We start from the raw sequence: 21622 nt of genomic DNA, 5'->3' as shown, positions 1-21622 counted from the left end.
AAACGGCGACCACGCCCAGTGGGGCGGAGACTTATTGCTTACCTGCAGTGAACGGAAACAAGCTGGTTTCGAACATCCACACCCCCAGCAGTCCATGATTAAGTGCAACCACAGCACGAAACGCGTCGGAGAATGGGAGAAAGCATGATAGTTGCAGCGGTGGCTGTTCCCAGTGTTTGCCTTCGTTGAAATAAAGGAGCAAGATTTTAACCCAACTGTTTGGCGTCCTCTCTCAACAGGCAAAACTTTGTTTGGATATATATATATATATATATATATATATATATATATATATATATATATACACAATTATGTACAACACAAACAAATACACTGAATTATATGTTCACAAATCAAAACAAAAACATCCAAATAACAATAGACATTTCAATTATCGTTTTCTATACCAAAACTCTAATTCCAGATTGTACAAGACTACGTCAAATGACAGGAACACCTATGTATATGCTTTTTTACACTATACACTTAATGTATTGATCTGTTCCTGTTGGTGTGCCGACGCGTTTCGAGTTCGGGGAACAAGTTCCCAAACTCTCATTAGGGCCTTGTGAATAATCTGTATGGGATGCAAGAAAACAATAAAGTTTCTTTGAAAAACCTATATGCCACTTGTCTACCCTATTTCGTATTTTAATAGATGATGAATGTACCTGTGATTTGTAAATCAAGAAGGGATTATTTCATAATCCTTTTTGAACAAGAGAGTACAGCGTTTAACATTTTCATCTGTGCCGGGCGGTGTGGGGAAGACTTTTCAAGAACTGATGTTCCTATATTTGAGAATAAAGCACACGGTCACTGCCACGGAACTATGTCTTCATGCTTAATTGGTAGGAGGGGATTTTCCAAACAGTAGAATCTCAGACTTCTCCTCATTACATTTTAGTTGTGCAGCCTCTAACCATTTAAAAATGGAGGAGAGACAGTGGTGAGCCGAGTAGACAGAATTGTCGTTATTGTCCCAAGTACAGAGCAACTAGGTGTCATCGGCGTAGGCCATCACCTTGGCTCCCAGGCTCTCGGCCAGATAGACCAAGGGTGTCATATAAATGTTAAATAGAAAGGGGCTAAGGGAGGACCCCTGAGGAACTCCTGTAGTTACAGACTGTAGATACAGACTGTAGAAGAGAGGAGGACGGAGGCATCCTAAATCTGCTGGGCCCGACCCTCAAGAAAGGACCTAAGCCAGTTCCAGGCAATTTCCGACACGCTTATCCTGGTGAGTCGTGAGAGGAGAAGAGAGTGTGGGACCGTGTCAAACGCCGCTGAGAGGTCAAGCAAAATCAATGCTACCTTCCCGCCGGCGTCCAAAAACTCCTGGATGGCCTCCACGACCTCCACCAGCACCGAATAAGTGCTGTGAGCAGCCCGGAACCCTCGCTGTGCAGGATGCCGCAGACCTTCCCTCTCAACAAACTCATTAAGTTGTTTAGTAACAACCTTCTCACACACCTTGGTCAGGATAGGTACTAGAGAGATTGGCCTGTAGTTGGCTTAACTGCGAGGGTCTAATGAAGTTTTTTTTATAAGTGGCAAAATCTTGGCCTGCTTCCAGGGCGCTGAAAGACTGCCTGTATGGAGGGACAGATTTATGATGCTATTTAGGGTTTAGGGATGACCTGGCCTGGCAGTTTGATCTAGACATTTAATATTAGAGCAGGGTGAAGACTGATTTGCATATGGCTAGTTTCAAACTGAGGTTGCATGGTGAACAAAACAACGATGGGTTGGGATGCTACCACGAGTGTTTGCCAGTGATTAGACAATTTACAAGCATCTCTCCATCACATTTTGCGTGTTTGAATGATGCTCTCTTTAAGTATCTACAACCCGCCTTCCCCATAATTCATTATCTCTTATTAATTTTTAGGTTTCGCCTGGCCGAAGGCTGCGCACTTGTGCGCAGCTTTTCGGCGCAGGTGAAATCTTTTGTTTACAATCTGGGCTTCAGGAACGTCCCCCGGCTCCCATTGGCTAGCTCCATAAATGGAGGCTAGCCATTGGGAGCCGGATCTGTCCGTCAAGGCCAGACCAGATTCGGGGGCGTTCCCGCGATTTTTTCCCTCTCCACCCACTTCTGTTCGTCATCGCGGCGGTGGGTGTGTGTTATTTTTTTTTTTCCGAGTCGGCTTTTTTCTTCCTTTTACAAGGGTCTGTTGTTGGAGTGGCTGCAAGATTCGAGTTCCCACGAAGCGATCAGGTAAGGAGCATTTTGTTTATAAATGTGTTTTCACTTTGTAAGTTTACGTATTTTGTCCTGTGCCCGTTCCCGCCCCCCTCCCGCTGTCCGTGCGCCGTTCCCGCCCACCCCTCCCGCTGTCCTGTGCCCGTTCCCGCCCCCTCCCGCTGTCCGTGTGTCCATTCCGCCCCCCTCCCCTTTCACTCTCCATTGCTTGTTCTTGTCTTTGAAGAAATCAACAGCCATGCTCATAACCCTGAAAGTAATCCCATGCACTAACCAGGATCCACAAGAAACCACTGTGTGTCCCGGGCTGCACTTATGACATGAGTGAGTAAGTAAGCCCTCTGTTATCCTCGGAGGTAAAGTTATAGGCAATAGGCTTTTCTTGCAGTGTAAGAGGTTCTCCTGCTACGAAATGTGTATTGGGATAATATTTGTTTGTGGGAGACTTGTTTTTAGATTAGTTTAACTGGTCTGCCCTGCCAAAGGATTTGTTGTGTACATTTCCGATTACATATGGGCATCCACTATAGGTCCAGGAGGAACGGTTCCATGCAATATTTATGAGATATCCACAGAAAGTATATTTACATTAAATTAACCTAAATGGCAACATTTTACATAGTACTAACCAGACATTCGGACATGAATCCAGTCTCCTAGGTGTGCGTTCAGCACTCTACCAATCTGAAATTATTTATATTTAAATAAGTCACCCCGGAACAAACACGTCCGAATTTTCTAGAATGCCCTGCATTACTTACATAGGAACTTGCTGAGAGTCCCATTAAATATTTGGTGGGCTCTAGGATAATGCAGATTGATCTTTGACAATTTCACATGGAATATTACAACCTTATCTGAGTGTCATTTAAGATCTCTTTAACCTAAATAAGCAGTGTTTGGCAGCTGTGTAATAAACTTTATTCTACTTGGGTGAAGATCTCCCACCAAAAACCTTTCAGTGAGAAAAGCAATTGTTGTAGAAACGATTAAATTAGCTCCTCTTTACAAACTGATAATGCCAAGAAACATCCCTTAACTAAGATGTGGGCTGTGAGATCTGTGAGAGCTGTGTGGGCTGTGAGAGCTGTGTGGGCTGTGAGAGCTGTGTGGGCTGTGAGAGCTGTGTGGGCTGTGAGAGCTGTGTGGGCTGTGAGAGCTGTGTGGGCTGTGAGAGCTGTGTGGGCTGTGAGAGCTGTGTGGGCTGTGTAGGCTGAGAGAGCTCTGTGGGCTGAGAGAGCTGTTGGCAATGTAAATAACAATGCCATTTATTTATAAGTAAAAAAAAAAAAAGAAATGTCATGAGCAATGCCAATAGCTCTAACTTTTCCAAAGGCGAACCCATTGCATTGTAAATGCTTGTTTCTATAATGTCACAAAAGACAGCACAGAAAATACAATTTCTAATGAAAGTCTTCGAAGTATCACGAGATAGGTGGCTCCTCCCCTGGACTACAGTGCGCATGGGCATCCTCTCCATCCTCAGATTGTTTTTTTCCGCCATTGGGCTCGGATGTACTTTCTTGACTCAAGTTCGGAATCAGTATAAAACACTTTGCGCAAGGCCAAAAGGCCTTCGGGGCGTCGGTATTGTCTCGTTCGGTGCCTGTACTTCATCCAGTTCTTCGAACAGGACGTCAAAGGCCGTTTGCCTTTTCGACACCAAAGGCCCCAACTACGACGACGATGGAACGGAGGCCGTTCAAGAGATGCCCCGTCTGCAACTCAAAATACCCTCACATTGATGTGCACCTAGTGTGCAATAAATGTTTATCCCCGGACCACGACGAGGCCAGCTGTATGGCCTGTTCCATGTTCCGGTCGAAGAAGACGCTTCGACTTCGACGCGCCGCACGACAGTTGGTGCAGAAAGCGGCGCCTGACCCGGGAAACATCTACGAGGTAGATGACGATGAAGGCGTCGATGAAGAAGATCGTGACCAGCAGTCGGACCCTGCGTCGGAGCAAGACTCTACCTTTGTTGTGTGGACGACGATGAAGACTGCGTCCATGATGAAGACGTCGTCGAGGTAGGGGACGACGCAGAGGCCATCGGAGCCGTCAATGACGACTCGAGCGATGAGCAAGGCCCACCCGCAGTCGCGGGGTCTAATATTGACACTGTGCTCTCTAAGACTCAGGTCGAGGCATCGCCGGAAGGCCTTACCCGAGATCTTACTCCACATTCTATAGCCCCGCGTCAAGGCCCGGCTAAGAATACTTCTAAGGAGCCATTGGTCGATCCATCAAAACCAAAACCGACAGAGGCGAAAACGAAACCGAAACTGTTAAAGACAGTCCTCGGATCGACGCCCTCGGACTCCAAGGCTCCAGTCGAGTCTAAAAGTGTCATCGGTCCTTCGGGGTCACAAGGGGGCACGTCACTCTGACGCCGTCGACGTCCAAACATGGCGACACTGCCAAAGGACTCCACACTAAAAAGACTGTCGAACCGACGCTTGCAACCTCCAAGCCAATGTTGAGCAAGGCCCTCGAGTCGAAGACCAAACCCGACCCGAAAGAGCATATCGCGTCGAAGCCCAAGACCGTACCTGCTGCGCACCATGGGCTCGAGTCGACGCAAGGCCGCAAGCATGCTGGTGATCCACCGAAGCAGATCGGATCGAAAACGACGTCAATCTCGAAGAAGGTCGGTTCGTCTCATTTGCTTCCTCCACCAATTAAATACGGACTGCCCTCGACCCAAAGCGTTCGAACCACAAAAGAGCACCGAAACGTCCAAGAAGGTGTCGGGACCTTCCAAGTCTCAGTCCATTCCAGAGGAGGTAATGTTCCAGGCACCCTCCTATGACAATCGGTCGAAGCTCTTCATCGACTCGGATTCTGACAGGCTCACCATTCACAAACGGAAAATCGCTCCAGAACATCCTTTGGAGTCATACAAAATGCCTCTCAAAAGGAAAAGGGATTCAGCCACCTCACCTGATCTCTTTGAACCTGTGGAGTCATATACACAACACTATGCCTATTCTCCCACAGGCAGCGATGAGGATGTGGGAGAGGGTTATAGTCAGGTAGAATTTACTTATCATGCTGACGCAGATCAGGAGGAACCTCAACCCTGGACTGACCCTGATGAGCCACACACTACGCCTGATACTCAGTCCAATAATGTCAAGACCTCGCCTACTGAAGACACAGCGGCGTTTAACGCTTTAATTGAAAGGGCGGCCATTAACCATGACGTGGGAATGCACGCAGACCCAGTGGAAGAGGACTTTCTGTTCGATACTTTCTCCACCTCAGAAAGATCAGTAAAGACATTGCCTATGCTAAAGGGTGTCCTGAAACATGCTACTGACATTTTCAAGGAGACACCAAGGGCAAGGGTTGTAAACCCAAGGATTGAAAGAAAATATCGGCCTGCGCCTGTGGACCCTACGTACATCAAGGGCCAGCTCCCATTGAACTCCTTAGTAGTGGCTAATGCTTGCAAAAGAGCAAACTCTCAGACTAGTGGTGATGCTCCTCCTCCGGACAAAGAATCCACAATCTTGGAAGCTTTTGGCAAGCGTGTAGCTGCTCAAGCGGCTAATATTTGGAGACTGGCAAATACACAGGCCCTATTAGCCAGATACGATGGGGCTCACTACGACATGTTAGAACAGCTAATGCAACACCTGCCTGATGCTTATAAGGAGGGAGCAGAAATACTGATACAGGAAGGAAAGTTGATTTCGAATGCATCCATCAAGTGTGCACTCGATGCAGCAGACACGGCAGCTAGGGCCATCAACACTAGTGTGATGCTGAGACGTCATGCCTGGCTCCGCATCTCTGGTTTTAAACCAGAGATCCAAACAACTTTGCTCAATCAGCCAGTTAACCCTGACTTTCTTTTTGGTCCTGATGTAGACACGACCCTTGAAAAGATTAAGAAAGACACTGAGACGGCAAAATCCATGGGGGCTCTGCAGTCACAGCAGTTCAGGGGCAGTTCCTTTCGTCGCTCCGGTAACAGGGGAGCCTCTAGAGGACAAGCATTGCAGCAAGCCCAATACAACAAAGGGAGCACGCAGACCACCTATAACAAAAATAACAGGGGTGGATATCGTGGGAATAGCACCAAGGGCAGAGGACGTGGAAATAACAATGCCAGATCCTCCGCCACCAATAAACAGTGACGCCTTGTCACTGCCCCCCGACCACATAACACCGGTCGGGGGAAGACTCCAACAGTTCCTGCCAGTCTGGGAAGGTATTACCACAGACAGGTGGGTGAGACAACTTATCCAATACGGCTATTGTCTGGAACTAACCTCCACTCCTCCCAACATACCCCCAAGCACCGACCTATGTCCGCAAGCACATGCACTTATTGCAGCAAGAAGTACTCTCCATGCTGCAAAAAGGGGCAATAGAACTCGTGCCTTTAGAACAGCAAGGTACAGGGGTGTACTCTCTGTACTTCTTAATCCCAAAAAAGGACGGTTCCCTGCGGCCCATTCTAGACCTCAGACCCCTGAACCAGTACATCTTGTCAGAACATTTTCACATGTTAACTTTACAGCAAGTCCTACCATTGCTCAGTTAGGGAGACTTCCTGGCAACCCTAGACCTGAAAGATGCATATTTCCACATTACCATTCACCTAGGTCACAGGAAGTATCTCAGGTTCACCGTCAACAACCAGCATTACCAGTTCAAGGTCCTGCCTTTCGGGGTCACTACTGCCCCCAGGGTGTTCACCAAGTGCTTAGCGACTGTGGCTGCACACCTTCGAAGACAACATATCCATGTCTATCCTTACCTGGACGACTGGCTTGTCCAAGCAAAGTCAGCCCAGCAGTGTGCCAGCCACATATCCCGCACAATTCACCTCCTACACAGTCTAGGATTTTCACTGAATTACCCAAAGTCACACCTTCAGCCCGCTCATGTACAACAGTACCTAGGTGCGACAATAAACACTCTGACAGCAACAGCGCAGCCAAACTCTGCCAGAGTCAACAGCATGCAATTGCTAATTCGGAAATTCAGGCCCCAACACTCGCTCCCAGCGCAGGTATTCATGCAGCTGATCGGTATGATGGCCTCCTGCATCTTCATAGTCCCGCATGCGAGGCTACACATGCGTCCGCTTCAGGAGTGCTTAGCACGACAGTGGAACCAGGCTCATGGCCATCTGAAAGACCTAGTGTTGGTGACCGGTCGTGCATACAACTCTCTGCATTGGTTGAACACACAAAACCTTTGCAGGGGACGACCGTTCCAAGAGCCTGTCCCACAAATAGTGCTGACAGCGGACGCATCTCTCCAGGGCTGGGGAGCGCATGTCCTCCATTATACCGTGCAGGGACTATGGACGACGCAGCAGCAGAAGATGCATATCAATCTGTTGGAGCTAATGGCAATCTTCATGGCGATGAAGGCATTCAAATTGCACCTGTGCAACAAAGTTGTGCTGATGCGGAAGGACAACATGACTGCCATGTATTACAGTCAGGCAGATTTGCGCATGCTTTTCCTCCAGCACCGCTCATACCGCTAGTGGCACGCAAACTGCGGCAGCACTCCATGACGCTCATCCTGGTTGCTCCAACGTGGGCAAGGCAGGCCTGGTCCACCACGTTCCTGGAACTTTCAGTGGTGCCTCACCAACGGCTGCGCCTCTCGCCCAGTCTCCTCACTCAGAGCCATGGAGACATTCAGCACCCAGATCCACAACAGTTGAGCCTTGCAATATGGCTCCTGAGGTCATAGAGTTTGGCTACCTCAACTTGCCCCCTGACTGTATGAACATCCTCAAGGAGGCAAGGCGACCTACAACTAGTGCATGCTATGCGGCCAAATGGAAGCGATTTGTCATCTACTGTTCCAATAATGACATTAACCTGCTGGATGCGTCCACGCAGAACATCATATGTTATTTATTGCATCTATACAGATGCAATCTGGCATATAGTTCCATCAGGATACATTTGGCCGCCATGGCAGCATATCTTCAAAACAGGCAGCATCTTTCCCTTTTCAGGGTGCCTGCCATTAAGGCTTTTTTGGAAGGACTCAAAAGAGTGATCCCTCCCAGTCACCCTCCTTCACCTGTCTGGAATCTAAACATAGTTCTCACCAGACTCATGGGTCCACCCTTTGAACCTCTTCACTCTTGTGAGATACAGTTTCTTACATGGAAAGTGGCTTTTCTGGTAGCCATCACATCGCTAAGAAGAGTTAGTGAGCTTCAAGCCCTAACAATTCAAGAGCCTTTCATACAAATTCATGTTAATAGGGTAGTGCTACGTACCAACCCTAAATTCATGCCTAAGGTGGTGTCGCAGTTCCACATTAATCAAACCATAGAACTGCCAGTTTTTTTTTCCAAATCCTGATTCGGTGGCAGACCGAGGACTGCACACCTTAGATGTTAAAAGAGCTCACCTGTATTACATCGACTGGACAAAAGACTTTAGAAAGACTAAACAACTATTTGTTGCCTTCTCTCCACAACACAAAGGCAATCCCATTTCCAAATCAGGTATAGCCAGATGGATTGTTAAGTGCATACAAATCTGTTATGAAAAAGCTAAACGCACATCAACAGTTCCCCCAAGAGCGCATTCCACATGCAAGTTAGGGGCATGTATGGCTTTCCTATGTAACATTCCCCTAGAGGATATATGTAGAGCAGCCACATGGACACCATACATACATTTACCAAACACTACTGCGTAGATGTACACTCCAAACAGCAAGCTGCTGTAGGACAGGCTGTTGTCAAAACCCTTTTTCAGACTGCTGCAGCTGGCACGGGCAACCACCGCTAAGGAGGTAACTGCTATTTATTCTATGCACAGATATGAATTCAGCAGCCCACATGCCTCGAACGGAATATGCTACTTACCAGTATGCATCTGTTCTTGGCATGTAGGGCTGCTGGCATTCATATATGTCTTGTCCATGAACCAAGGTATTTTCTGTCCCCTTCAGATAAGTGGGGAACTTTGATTTGTTAAATTGATTCATTTTCGCTGTAATTATAATTCTCTGACATTTTCACTATCCGTGTGGGCTGTGCTCTAGGAGGTCTTGACTTGCACCAGCTTCTTTTCAGCACTTCAGCAGTTTCAAGCAAGCCTCCCTCGTAGGGCTCCTACATGGAGGTTGGTCAGAAGACTAGGCACTCACTCCTCGTGTGGATGCGGGAGTCTTGGTGGCATTTTGGTCTCTAATGCATTGGACATGCTTCCAAGGGTGCTGAAGCTGCAGCACAGGTAAGTACGGCGCATGCCTCAACCGATACAGCTGAAGTCTGCAGGGACTTCCACTTTCAGTTGCATAGTCTCCTGTCCACTGGGTGTTTTCCGAAGTGCGATGTCACTTAAATTGATCCGTACCCCTCACACAAACTAAATTCTGCCACTTTTTTTGTTGGTCTTTTCAATTCAAGTCACTGTATATCAAACAACACCGTACACACTTCGAAAGGAAAGATAAATGCATGTAAAGTAATAAGTGGGTAATCCATTCTTTTAATTATAAAGCCTGATTAGTTAATAGAATCCCTGCAGATGCCCGTGCCTGTGCGTAACCAAAGAGAAACAGAACGGAATACTGGTTGTCACAGTGGATGATACTGATTTGTCTGTTCAATGTCCCAAACTGCGACTGAGAACAGAGCGCATATAGAAGTAACTTTAAAACTTTATTTACACAGTATAAGATAGGTTGCCACAAAATGTGCAAAGAGATTTAGTGTTATACATGAAACACTTAATTAGTGCAGACAGTCGTGGGGAGTGACTTGTATATTTATGGTGCTACGAGGTCCCAGCCTACAACCAAAAGTTGTTATTTAAAATGGGGAAAGTAGGTTAATGACTTCCTATGTCGGGGTTTCCAGCAGTTTCAAGATCTTTTAAGAGATTCTCATTGCTCAAAAGGCAGTCCATAATCAGAAATTGTGAGTGTGTGTCACTCTAAGTGTCACACTTTTATGGAGTTGAATGTCACTTTCCATAGTCTTTATTTCGATTTTTGGAATCATAAAAGACAACAAGTTGATGAAAAACATAAATTTTTAAAACCAAAGAGGTAACATGATATATATTTGATTTGAAAACACAAAGACAAAAATGACTTCAGAGCAATCCGACAAATCCCAATCCTTCCCACCATACCTTTAAAAAAATAATTTACATCAATTAATTAACATGCACCATTCATTTTCACATCAAGATTATGTTTGTTAAATTACAGGATTTTATAAAAACTTATTTAAAAAAAAGAACAGGTACATACTATTCTATATACAAAGTATTTCGCTATACAGGTTTTGGGTGGCAGTAATAAAATACTCAGTTAAGACGTAATTTACGAGCTCACGCATCCAATGAAGGAATTTTGCAACAGCAATAACCACAGGTTGGGTGCTATTTATTTTGAGAATCCTCAGAGCCTCACACCCTGTTTGGAGTCCCAACTGCAAACAAATGGGTTTAAGCCATATCTGCCTTGGGGCTTTGAAGGAATACAAATTCTTCTTCGTTTAACATTCCTTCATTCTTCCAAACTTCTAAGATAGTTTGGTATTCCATTGTGCATTTCACGTATTCAGTTTTCTTGATCACTTCATAACAGTTGGTATCCATGAGTTGTCGCAGTGCTTCTTGTACATACAGTTCTTTCTTCAATACCACATTTCCCCCTTTGTCCGAGATTTCGATTTCAATATTTTTGTCATTTTTCAGCGATTTTATGGCCGCCCACTCTTTTCTTGTGATGTTAGACCGTTTCTTATCACCCTCATATTTTGATTTTGTCAATTTCTGTAAATCCATAACAACTGCCTCGTTAAACACATCAATTGCGTCATGCGGAGTGTTCGGAAGAATGTATATGCATGTCTTGAGCTTATCCACAGTGAGAGAGAGAGCACGCTTACTAGGTTTTCCCTTGCCCTAGTATTGGGGGTCTTTACCCCAAATCTCTCTCTCTCTCTCTCTCTCTCCTTCTCAGTCTCCCTTATGGGAGCGAGCCCTCTGTGTCTTCCTGGTTTTTCCTTCACCCTTGGTACCTCTGGGTACGGTTGGCGGCTTGACTACCTGATGCTTCAATTTTTGGGCTTTTGCACAGATGTGGTGTAGTTCTCATGGTACACACTGTCTCCTTGTTTGTATCCTGTCATCCACATACATGTTTCTTCTGGTAGTCAATGTTTTCTATATCTAGGCATGGTGACATTGTTCCCTCACCTTCTTTCTTGGCATCCACTGTGATGTATGCTTAGTTTGTATGCTCTGACTCTATCATACTGTCTTGTCCCTTCTCTGGGACTGTGTCTATTGCGGATCCATGGGATCTGGTGCTCAGTTGAACTTCTTTTTGCAGAAGTTTATGCACTTTCTTCCTTTATGCACTGACCTTGTTGGTTCTGTGTCTTCCTTTCGTTCCTGCCTGAACGAGTCCGGTCTGGTCTGTCCACTGCAGGGTTGTGGTGCCTTTGCCCCCCTTTTTTTATAGCTCCCCTCCTTCCTTGGTTTGGTGTCAGCCGCGCTGGCATTTGCTGCCCCCACTGTGTTTGGTCAATGTTATTGGTGGCTTAGTTCTCTTTGGAACTGGGTGGGTTTTCAGTCGCAGACCCTCCTCCAATGGGGTATGGCTTTGAAATCTATACTATGCTAACGGGCTGCTGCACGGACGAATCACCCTACCTGCTACCTTATCTTTGGACCCTGCACCCACGCCTCGCGGCCCCCGCTTCGCGGGAGCCGCTCGAGTGCTTGCGACCTTTCTGCTTTCTGCTGTGGGGAGCTTCATGAGTGGCGGACCAGGGAGCGAAGCCGTTCTCCACCAGGGCTTGTTGCGGGACTGCGAGGACCAGCGGGCAGTGCAATAACCTGCCACAGCTGGTCCTCTTCCCGCCGACTCCTCCCTGGCCCTTGAAATTGAGGCTGGGCTTGGGCTTTGTGTGTCCCTACTTTGCTACTGGGCTGCTGCACGGAAGAATCACCCTACCTGCTGCCTTATCTTTGGACCCTGCACCCACGCCTCGCGGCCCCCGCTTTGCGGGAGCCGCTCGAGTGCTTGCGACCTTTCTGCTTTCTGCTGTGGGGAGCTTCATGAGCGGCGGACCAGGGAGCGAAGCCGTACTCCACCAGGGCTTGTTGCGGGACTGCGTGGACCAGCGGGCAGTGCGATAACCTGCCACAGCTGGTCCTCTTCCCGCCGACTCCTCCCTGGCCCTTGAAATTGAGGCTGGACTTGGGCTTTGTGTGTCCCTACTTTGCTAACTGGCTGCTGCACGGACGAATCACCCTACCTGCTGCCTTATCTTTGGACCCTGCACCCACGCCTCGCGGCCCCCGCTTCGCGGGAGCCGCTCGAGTGCTTGCGACCTTTCTGCTGTGGGGAGCTTCATGAGCGGCGGACCAGGGAGCGAAGCCGTACTCCACCAGGGCTTGTTGCGGGACTGCGAGGACCAGCGGGCAGTGCGATAACCTGCCACAGCTGGTCCTCTTCCCGCCGACTCCTCCCTGGCCCTTGGAATTAGCGGTGTGGTTACACCTACAGGAAATATATAGTTGGATAACCGTCACCGGCCCGCAGGACGCGCGCGGACGCGCACGGGCGAAGACCGGGCAAAGAGCGGGCCGTTTGAGGCCGTTCGAGGACCTGAGAGACTGGACTGGACCCCCACCCCCCAGGTTGTTCTGTCTTCCAGATAGCACATCGTCCACATTACATCTTTATTTAGCAAGCCACACCAGACCTAACCTAGCATTATGTGCACACGGGCTACCCGCAGTAAAGCTGCCAAGGGTGGGAAGATGGTAAACGGAACGCTGGATGACTTTATTACCAGAGCAAACATTGCTATTGATCACGAAATATCCAAAATGCATAAACGTGTTTCACAGGACCTAGAAGCAGCTAGAAGGCTGTCCCAAAATATTGCTATGTCTAAGAAATCTTCCTTAGGTCATATAGCAACAGTTAAAAGCCCCGAGCATCCATTAAATCCTCGCCTAATCACTACCTACGCTGAGGTCCACCAAACCCCACCCCCACTGCCCAGGTCGTCTGAGACCTCAAGTTTTTTCCAACTACAAAATAGCCAAATCTCCCCTCTGCCTTCTAACCACCCGGATCTTGCCACTCACACTGATACAGCCCCTTTCCCGATTTCTCCTATTCCCATTGAGGAGCATGTTAATCACCAGGGTTCCCATCAAAAGGGCACAGCTCAGGAAACGCACTGCAAGGTCTGCTTACTCGAGGAAGAAGGCCAAAATTGCTAGGGCTCATTGTTCAACCAATGCCAACTTACTCGAACAGGGAGTAGTAGTAAGACCGGTAGCCGAAGACCTGGCCTTTCCAAACGTTGCTGAAACTGCCCAAGCCTGGGTCCGATTGATATTGCCATTACACAGGCGAATACTGGGGCGGGATCAAGTGTAGTTGGGGGAAGTGATGAGGAGTTCTTAAGTATCGTCTGGAACACACTAAAAAAGCTCCTTACCCCGCTAGACCTTAGACTCGGCGGCATTTAAAACCACCTTTTAGAAGTAGAAAAAAGCATCTTAACTCTAGCCAGTCTTGGTCTCCAAAATATCAAAGGGCCTGCCATAGCTGAAGAGGACACACCCATTATTATGCCAGCTGCACAGCCCTCCAGTAAACCAATACCCAAACCACGTACAAAGGGCTTCGAACTTAAATCCACCAACCCCCCTGTCAAGCCACTCTCGCTGCCCTCACAACAGTTATCTAAACCAATTAAAGAAGCAGGTGCCCAAAGGGGGAACGACACCAAGTATAACCAAACTACCAAGCAGGTCCCACGTAATGTCGAAAATTTCCGCGGGGGATATATAGATCTACCCCCGGACGCAAGGCCCTATGTGGTAGTACTAACGGGTGTTGCCGAACTGGGGAGTTCTAACCAAGAAAATTACTGGTCCTCAAAAACAAGGTTATTCATTGGTTGAATACTAACAGGCAGATCCCAAGGCACCTGAGAAGTAAAGTCCTAATGGTGCGCAGAGTTCCCTGGATAGGACCCTCACGTAAAACCATCCAAGGTGACTGTATTGTGGTCTCTTTTGAGGATCCACAGACAGCGCATCACATCTGTTCATGGAACTCTGGAGAGGACAAATCACCTATCACTGTAAGACCCCTAACTTTTTTCTACCCCTCACGCCCTGCTCCAAACTATGGGGGCGATTGGTCCCATCCTCGCTATCCAGCTCGTGGAGGGGCGGGAGGTGATTGGCAAGGTCCCAATAGGAGGTGGCATGGAGTAACAACCGCCAATAGATTCGGCTGTCTAGAAGAGGTAGACTGACTCTCTCTGCCTCCTACTTTATCCTACGAAGCCAGGATCAAATTGCCTCCAGTAACCTTGGCTTCCCCTATCCCAGAGAGCAGCTTAATCGGGAGTAGCCCTGCTTTGCGCTCATTGGAGAAGCCTGTTAGGTCACCTCCCAGCGCTCAAATTTCCCACCTTCCCACTAGCCATCCACCCGACTATCTAATCCTAGATGTTGATGCTGACATGGGTGTGATGAGTAATACCACCCACAAGGCAGCCCAGCCATTAGCTATTTCGCTGCAGCCTATCTTACCATCATGGCCACCCTTACTTACACCTATTTATTGTGATAAGGCAGTCCCTGTACCCGCCCCCACGGTAGGCAAATCTATAGCCGGGGTGGGGTCACATCTCAAAGTGGATAAGTCTATAGTGGATGTTATGTCGCCACCAGTAGTTAGGAGCCTGGGTCTTGAGCTTAATCCCCTTGTAAATGCACCAACATCGGGAATGAGGGCTACCGGGAGCACTGTACCGGGTACTGTGCTCCGGATCCTGAGTTGGAACGCAGCAGGCCTCACACGCAATTTTAATATCCCCGACTGGAATACCCTTGTTGAATCCTTTGGGATCTGCATACTGCAAGAAACTTGGTGTTTAGAACCTCGTCACAAGGTGGGTTACACCACCTACTTTGTCCCTGCTTCACAACCATCTGGCACCAAAGGGCGCCCTTCAGGCGGCCTCCTAATCTGGGTTAGAATTTCTTTGGGCCTTTCTATTAGGCATTTACCCACAAAATCCCTCGATCTACAGAGACTATCAGTTAAAGGTCCGGGGGGGGAAATCTTGGAAATATTTAACATCTATCTAAGGGGGGCAAGGGGTGGTGTCTCCATGTTGCCACAGACAGGCTTAGAGGAAGAACTCGCAACCTGTAATGCCAACTCTTTGTCCTACTCGCAGGGGATTTTAACTGTTCCTTCGGCCTCTTTCCAGTGAAGACATTCTAGACACCTGGGAGGAAGACACTAGGAGAGGTATCCCCCTATTAACACTTAACCCTATCAAAAAATGGTCACAGGGGGCCATAGATCTTAATGCCCTCTGCATGGAATTCGGCTTAAGGGCGACCAATGGCAGATCCAAATCTGATCTCAATGGGGCACACACCTATAATTGGGTTGGTCACACTTCTCGGATCGACTATATCCTCCTCAACTACAAGCTTTGGGCCCACTTGCTCGACATTGAGGTCCTAACAACCACTGATAGTGATCACAACCTTCTAGCATTGACACTGTCTTCCCCTTGGAGGGGCTCGAAGCCAAACCCTCCCCCTCACTTATGGAAGTCAACACACGAGGTGTGCCCTGCAAACTGTGGAAGGAGGCTTAAATGGAAAAAAGTTGCCACGGACGAAGGGAAGATGACCGTAGCAAATTCCATAATGTCCAACGTCAAAGCGGTGCTAGACGCCATGAGCCCTGGTAGTGTGGATGTTCCACTCCTTTTCGTTGAAACAACCAAAGCTCTGGGAGATCTTTTTACTATCGCTCCAGCAGATGGGAGACGGAAGGCAAAAAGAGCTGCAAAAGGTAGAGCATCCTGGTTCACCCCTGCCTGTCGCTCCTCAAAATGTGAACTTATCAGAGCAGTGAAATCCAAGGATGTCAACCTCATAAAACTTGCCAGGAAAAGTTACCGGAAGACACTGCTTACGGCTAGGGTTGACCACGAAACTCAATTCTGGATTGATCTAAAAGTGGCGAGCTCCAGGAAAGATTCAAAGGGTTTTTGGGACTTGGTGAGATTGAAAAACAAACCCGATGACTCTCTTATGACTTGTAACATCACTGGGGAGGTATGGTTTGCTCATTTCTCCCAGCTCTATTCCCAAACTGGGGGCCCCACACCCAGCACCACGAGCCAATTGTCCGGCGTGAGCTTTTATTCTAATAGCACAGTTCACATCGGGGATGATCACTTCACCACCAAAGAAGTTGAGGGGGCAATTGAGTGTCTGGTCCCGAATAAGGCTGCGGGGCCCGACGGAATCCCAGGCGATCTTTTAAGGGTCAACACACGTGTATGGAGCAGTCTACTCGCCGAACTTCTGAATACTGCTCTGATGGGTGGGTCCCCCCCGGACTCATGGAAGGGAGCGGAGGTCGTCCCTATCTTTAAAAAAGGGGCCCGGGACGACCCCGCAAACTATCGCCCAATCAGTCTGCTGGATTCCACGCAGAAGATAGCGGGCAAAGTAGTCCTAGGAAGGATTCAACAGTGGATTGAGGAGGAGAATATCCTCTCGGACTATCAGGCGGGGTTTAGATCAGGCACTGGCACCATCGAGCAAACATTTCGGCTCTTAATGATCGCCTGGAAAGTGGTAGTCCTGGGTAAGGGCAGCCTGTACCTTGCCTTTATTGATCTACGCACCGCGTTCGACTTAGTTCCACAAGACCAACTGTGGCGCGTATTGGACACTATGGGCATTCCCCAGTATTTACTAAACATGCTCATAAAACTACATGAGGACAACTTTGCTCAGATCAGGTGGGGAGATCAGGGCCAAAAAACACCTCGAATCCCTCTGAAAAGGGGAGTCCGCCAGGGTTGCGTGCTTGCCCCCAACTATTTTCCCTATACGTTAATGGAGTGGTGGAGCATCTTCTTAAACATCCTGCTGACGCACCTTCCCTGGCTGGTAGGAAAATCCCTACTCTCCTCTTCGCAGACGACATCCTCCTGATCTCAAAAACACCAGCAGGTCTGCAACGCCTACTCTCCGGTTTTAAGGACTTTTGTGACGCAAGAGGTCTATCAATAAACGTGAACAAAACCAAGTTCCTGGTCTTGAACGCCCGCAAGAAATCTGTCATTCCACCGTCTCTGGATTCTGTTCCACTTGAAAGGGTGAAGGAGTTTGACTATTTGGGCATTCGCCTCAGCGATTCTATGAGCTGGCAACCCCACCAACAAAAGGCATCGCTGGCCCACAAGAAGGTGGTAGGGGCACTTTTGAAGGAACAACGGGCCTCTGTCCTCAAACCCATCGGTCCTGTGTTGGACATTTACAGGGCAAGGGGGGTGAGTGCAGCCCTTTATGGATCCGAACTATGGGGCATTCAGAACACTGACCTTTTGACCAGAGTGGAAAACAAATTTCACAGAGACCTTTTGGGACTGCCGTATAGCACTCCTGCCCTTCCAATCCTTCTAGACGCAGGTACTCGACCCATAGGGGATCAGGCGAGGTTGCGCCCTCTTCTCCTCTGGGCCCGTATCTGGAGAGTACCAGAATTGTCTAGCTATGCTGATGGGCTAAAGGAACTTCTTTTAACACCAGGTAGGTCCAAAATCCGTTGGCTTAAGGAAGTCAAGCGCCTTCTCATCGAACTTGGCCTTGAGGATGCGTGGGTTAACAGATCTGCCCCGCCCAAACAGACATTAAAGTCGCTATACTGGTCATGGGTGACGGACACCAGAAATTGTAATCCCATTCTCTGTAGAACCTCTGTCGAATTTCTTTTGTTCAAGGATTTCCCTTACTGTGAACCATATTTAGACCTGATCAGCAAATCTTGGGACCGGGCACTCTACATTAAATTTAGGTTGGGGTTACTACCAGTGGGTAGATTGATAGCCAGTTGGAGGGCATCGTCGCATTCATCTCTATTTTGTCCTTTTTGTAACAGTAGGCCAGAGTCTGTGCCCACCTACTTTTCGAGTGCCCAGCCTATCTCGCCCCGCGTCGCACCTGGCTAAAGCCTTTGTGTAGGAGTCTCGGAACCAGATCCCATCTTGAGCCTCTGCGTATTTTAAGATCTGACCCCCGCCCCCTGTTTGCTTTCTGTTTAGCTAAATTCCTGGCTTGGGCATGGCGGATCCGATCTCTCAGGCTACCAGCATTACCCCAATAGCCAGCTGTATACCCCGTATTAATGCTCATTTTGGCTGCATGTAATCTTTGTAAGGATTTTAACATTGTATTGAGTTTTTTAATATATATATGTATTTTTTGTAATGCTTTTCAAGATATGTGCAATGTATCGAAATAAAGCTTGTTTTTCAAATAAACTATACTAAGTTAAGGAATCTGCAGCTAGATGTCTCTATCAGATGAACCAGTTACTTACCTTCGGTAACAATGTATCTGGTAGAGACACAGTCTAGCCGCAGATTCCTTAACGCCCACCCATTCTCCCCGTTCTGCGAGGGTCTTCCAGGTGGGTTCTCCCCACCTGCCTCCTTACAGGTGGGCTTGGTCTTCTGAGGGGTACTCTATTTCACCTGCCTCTGGGCAGGGTGTGTTGTTCTGTTCTGGCACATTGGGTCTCCATCCATTCTCGTTTTGGGTGGCTAGGTAGCGTGCCTTCAATGCTCTTCCGTCCTGGTTCTCTGTCGAGCAGATTTTCATGTTCTTCCACCCTCCATCCGCCCTTGTCTGTTTCTCCCCATTATCTTGGGGTCGCCTTGTTTATGCTGCAGTCGATTGGGTTGAGGTTCTGTTTGTCTATACTTCACTTCATAGGTCATTGTGGGGAGTGTGGTGGACATTCTCTGTTGTTGCTCACTTTTGGTCACTCGACATGAGCCATGTTGTTCCAGTCTTGTTGTCCTTTATGGTTCCGTCCTGTGGTTACAGACTTTCTTTCATACGGTTCCATCCTGTGGTTGCAAACTGTCCTTCATTTGTCATGCCATTCATTTCCAATGCTATTGCCTCTTCGGAAGGGCGCGGCTCTTCGCTTGGGCGAGACTTTTTCTAGTGGCGGGTGCTTTGTTCGCTCCCTTCAGTCCCTTCAAGTATTGAGAACTCTTTCTACATGGTCCCTTCAAGTGTTGAGTACTCTTTTCACATGGTGAGGGTTCTCATCATTCTAAGATTTCTTGTTACTATTGTTTCACAGATTTGTGTTCTTTTTTAGCACACTGTTCCTATACTCTCAGGGTTTTTGAAGTGGCTCCGCGTTGTGGCACGGAAAAGTATCATGCATGAAAACTGACGTCAGCACGGCAGGGGGGACCTATATGTCTCCATTGATGTCACTTCAGTGGACAACGTCAGGACTGAGCCAGGTGACGCCGCCCCCTGGCGTTCAGAGGTATAGCTGGGGAAGATTTTTTTGAGGCCTGAGGATATTCTAAGTTAGGGAATCTGTGGCTAGACTGTGTCTCTGCCAGATATATTTTTACCGAAGGTAAGTAACTTGTTCAAAAAGTAAATGAATGCACTTGATGTAGGCAGTGATTGTGGAATAAACCATAGAGGTTGAGTTCATCGCAAATGTTTGGAGAGATTAAATAAACACCACGTAGAAAGCAGGTTCTCTTGATGGATCCAGATATGTCTTCCACTCAACCTTGGCATGCAAAAATGGATTTTTAATTTGTCTTTTTCATCAGTCGGAAGCTTGGAACCCTGGCAGTGTCTCCTGATGAGAAATGGAAAGCAGTCTTTGAGGAGTGCTGGAGCCAGCTGGGTTGTGAGAGCCCTGGACAAGGGGAATCCAGAAAGGCATGGGACAGCATTGCTGTAGCTCTGACTACCAACCGCCGCCAACAACGTGACAGGTTGGTGAATTGAGTTGTAGGCCCAAAACAGTGAAAAACAATCTGTGGTTCCGATTGTCTTTGCTTTGTTTTTGCTTTGACTTCACATACCTTTGAAACAGCGTTTCTTAGGTTTTGGGAAAATCACAAAAGAGATTCCTATTTTTATGTATACTATCTACTGCACTTTGTACTGCTTGTTCCTCTTTTTGCAGCCCTGAACAGTTGAGCCGATCGCACACACAGACGCTGGAGAGCTTGGAATTCATCCCACAGCACACTGGTTCTTTCACACTTGAGAAGTATGAGAACATCAAGAAGTACTTATTAAAGGTGACGTGAATGAAATAATTACTACTTTGCTTTTAACCTCCTATCTGATGTTCGTGAGATAAGTTTTGTTGCCTTAAGAAAGACAACTGGTTGGTTAGAGGACATTAAGTATTGCCAAGCCCTCACAAAAATAACTAAACTGTATCCTGCAATATGATATGCAAGCTAGACGTAGCGGGCTGTAGTATGTAAGGAGTGAGGGAAATGAGACCATTTATTTATAAATAACAAATATTGTATTGTTTTTTGTTTTCTCTGTATGTTGTTCTTCACGCCTTGTCAGGGGTAGTAAGTGCTATATAAATGCAACTTCAATTCAATAAACTCTTTTATAGATTCACAATCTTTAATACTTCCCACGCGTCAGACTGAGAATCCTTGGTAATCTAATGCTAAACAGCAGTTTTCGACTGCAGCTCTATTAATATTGAACTATAATATAGACAATAGACATTTGTCCAGTTCATTAGGCACCCTAAATACTTCCCAGTGGGGTGGAGAGACAGTGCCCCTACCTCTCTCTTGAGGCTTCAACTGCCAGATTTTACACTGAATGTCATTTGCAGTTTTTGTTGTATTTTCAGCAGACTGGTCAATGATTTTTCAGAAATAGCATTATATTTTGTGATTCTTTGTAGCATGCAAAATCATTCTATGAAGCATTAAGTGAATCTGATGATGCTTTAACTTTCTCCACAAAGCAACCATTGAGCCTGCCAATATGGTTTGGGTTTCCTTCACCATTTTCCTCTTCTGAGATAAAGTGAAAGAGTGAGTTATGACATTGAGATGAACCTCCAGTTCCAAGAAATCTTTACAAAAAGACTGCAAAAATGCCAAGAAAAATGCATTATTGCCATTGCTGACTATCAAGAACTACCTGTTCTGCATTGGGAGCTATGTTGGCAGTGCCTATGTCAAGCATGTATGCTCCTTTGACATCACAAAAAATAACAACATTGCAATGACACCTACTGAGATTTTGGATTTGAAATTCTAAACTATCACTGTTGAAATTGAAATACCAGCCATTTGCAGAGGCCCCACTTTTGGCAAAGGACCCGTCAACGGCACTGAATCTGCCTTCGATGAGAGATCAGCCAGTAGCACAGATTTCACCCTCAGCAATAAAGACATTTTTATTACTGACGTGTATATGGGGCATGCTGTCCATGCTTACAAGCTGTCTCAATACCATTGGACCAGTATCAAAGACAGAGCTCTTGTCAGTTGTACAGATAATTTGTACA

At 47.3% G+C, this 21622-nt stretch overlaps 1 protein-coding gene across 1 annotated transcript in view; it reads left to right on the top strand.

Annotated features, from left to right (window-relative positions):
- ALS2 (alsin Rho guanine nucleotide exchange factor ALS2) overlaps window positions 1-21622 on the top strand; it is a 1343724-nt gene that overhangs the window by 829967 nt on the left and 492135 nt on the right. Inside the window, exons 25-26 of the mRNA XM_086955258.1 lie at window positions 19893-20060; window positions 20255-20372. Coding sequence (XP_086811384.1) covers window positions 19893-20060; window positions 20255-20372 — 286 coding nt within the window. The remainder of the gene's footprint in view (window positions 1-19892; window positions 20061-20254; window positions 20373-21622) is intronic.

This window comes from Lissotriton vulgaris, chromosome 2_1, assembly GCF_964263255.1.
Source record: "Lissotriton vulgaris chromosome 2_1, aLisVul1.2, whole genome shotgun sequence".
Lineage (NCBI taxonomy): Eukaryota > Metazoa > Chordata > Amphibia > Caudata > Salamandridae > Lissotriton > Lissotriton vulgaris.
This window is presented reverse-complemented; position numbering and strand designations above follow the sequence as displayed.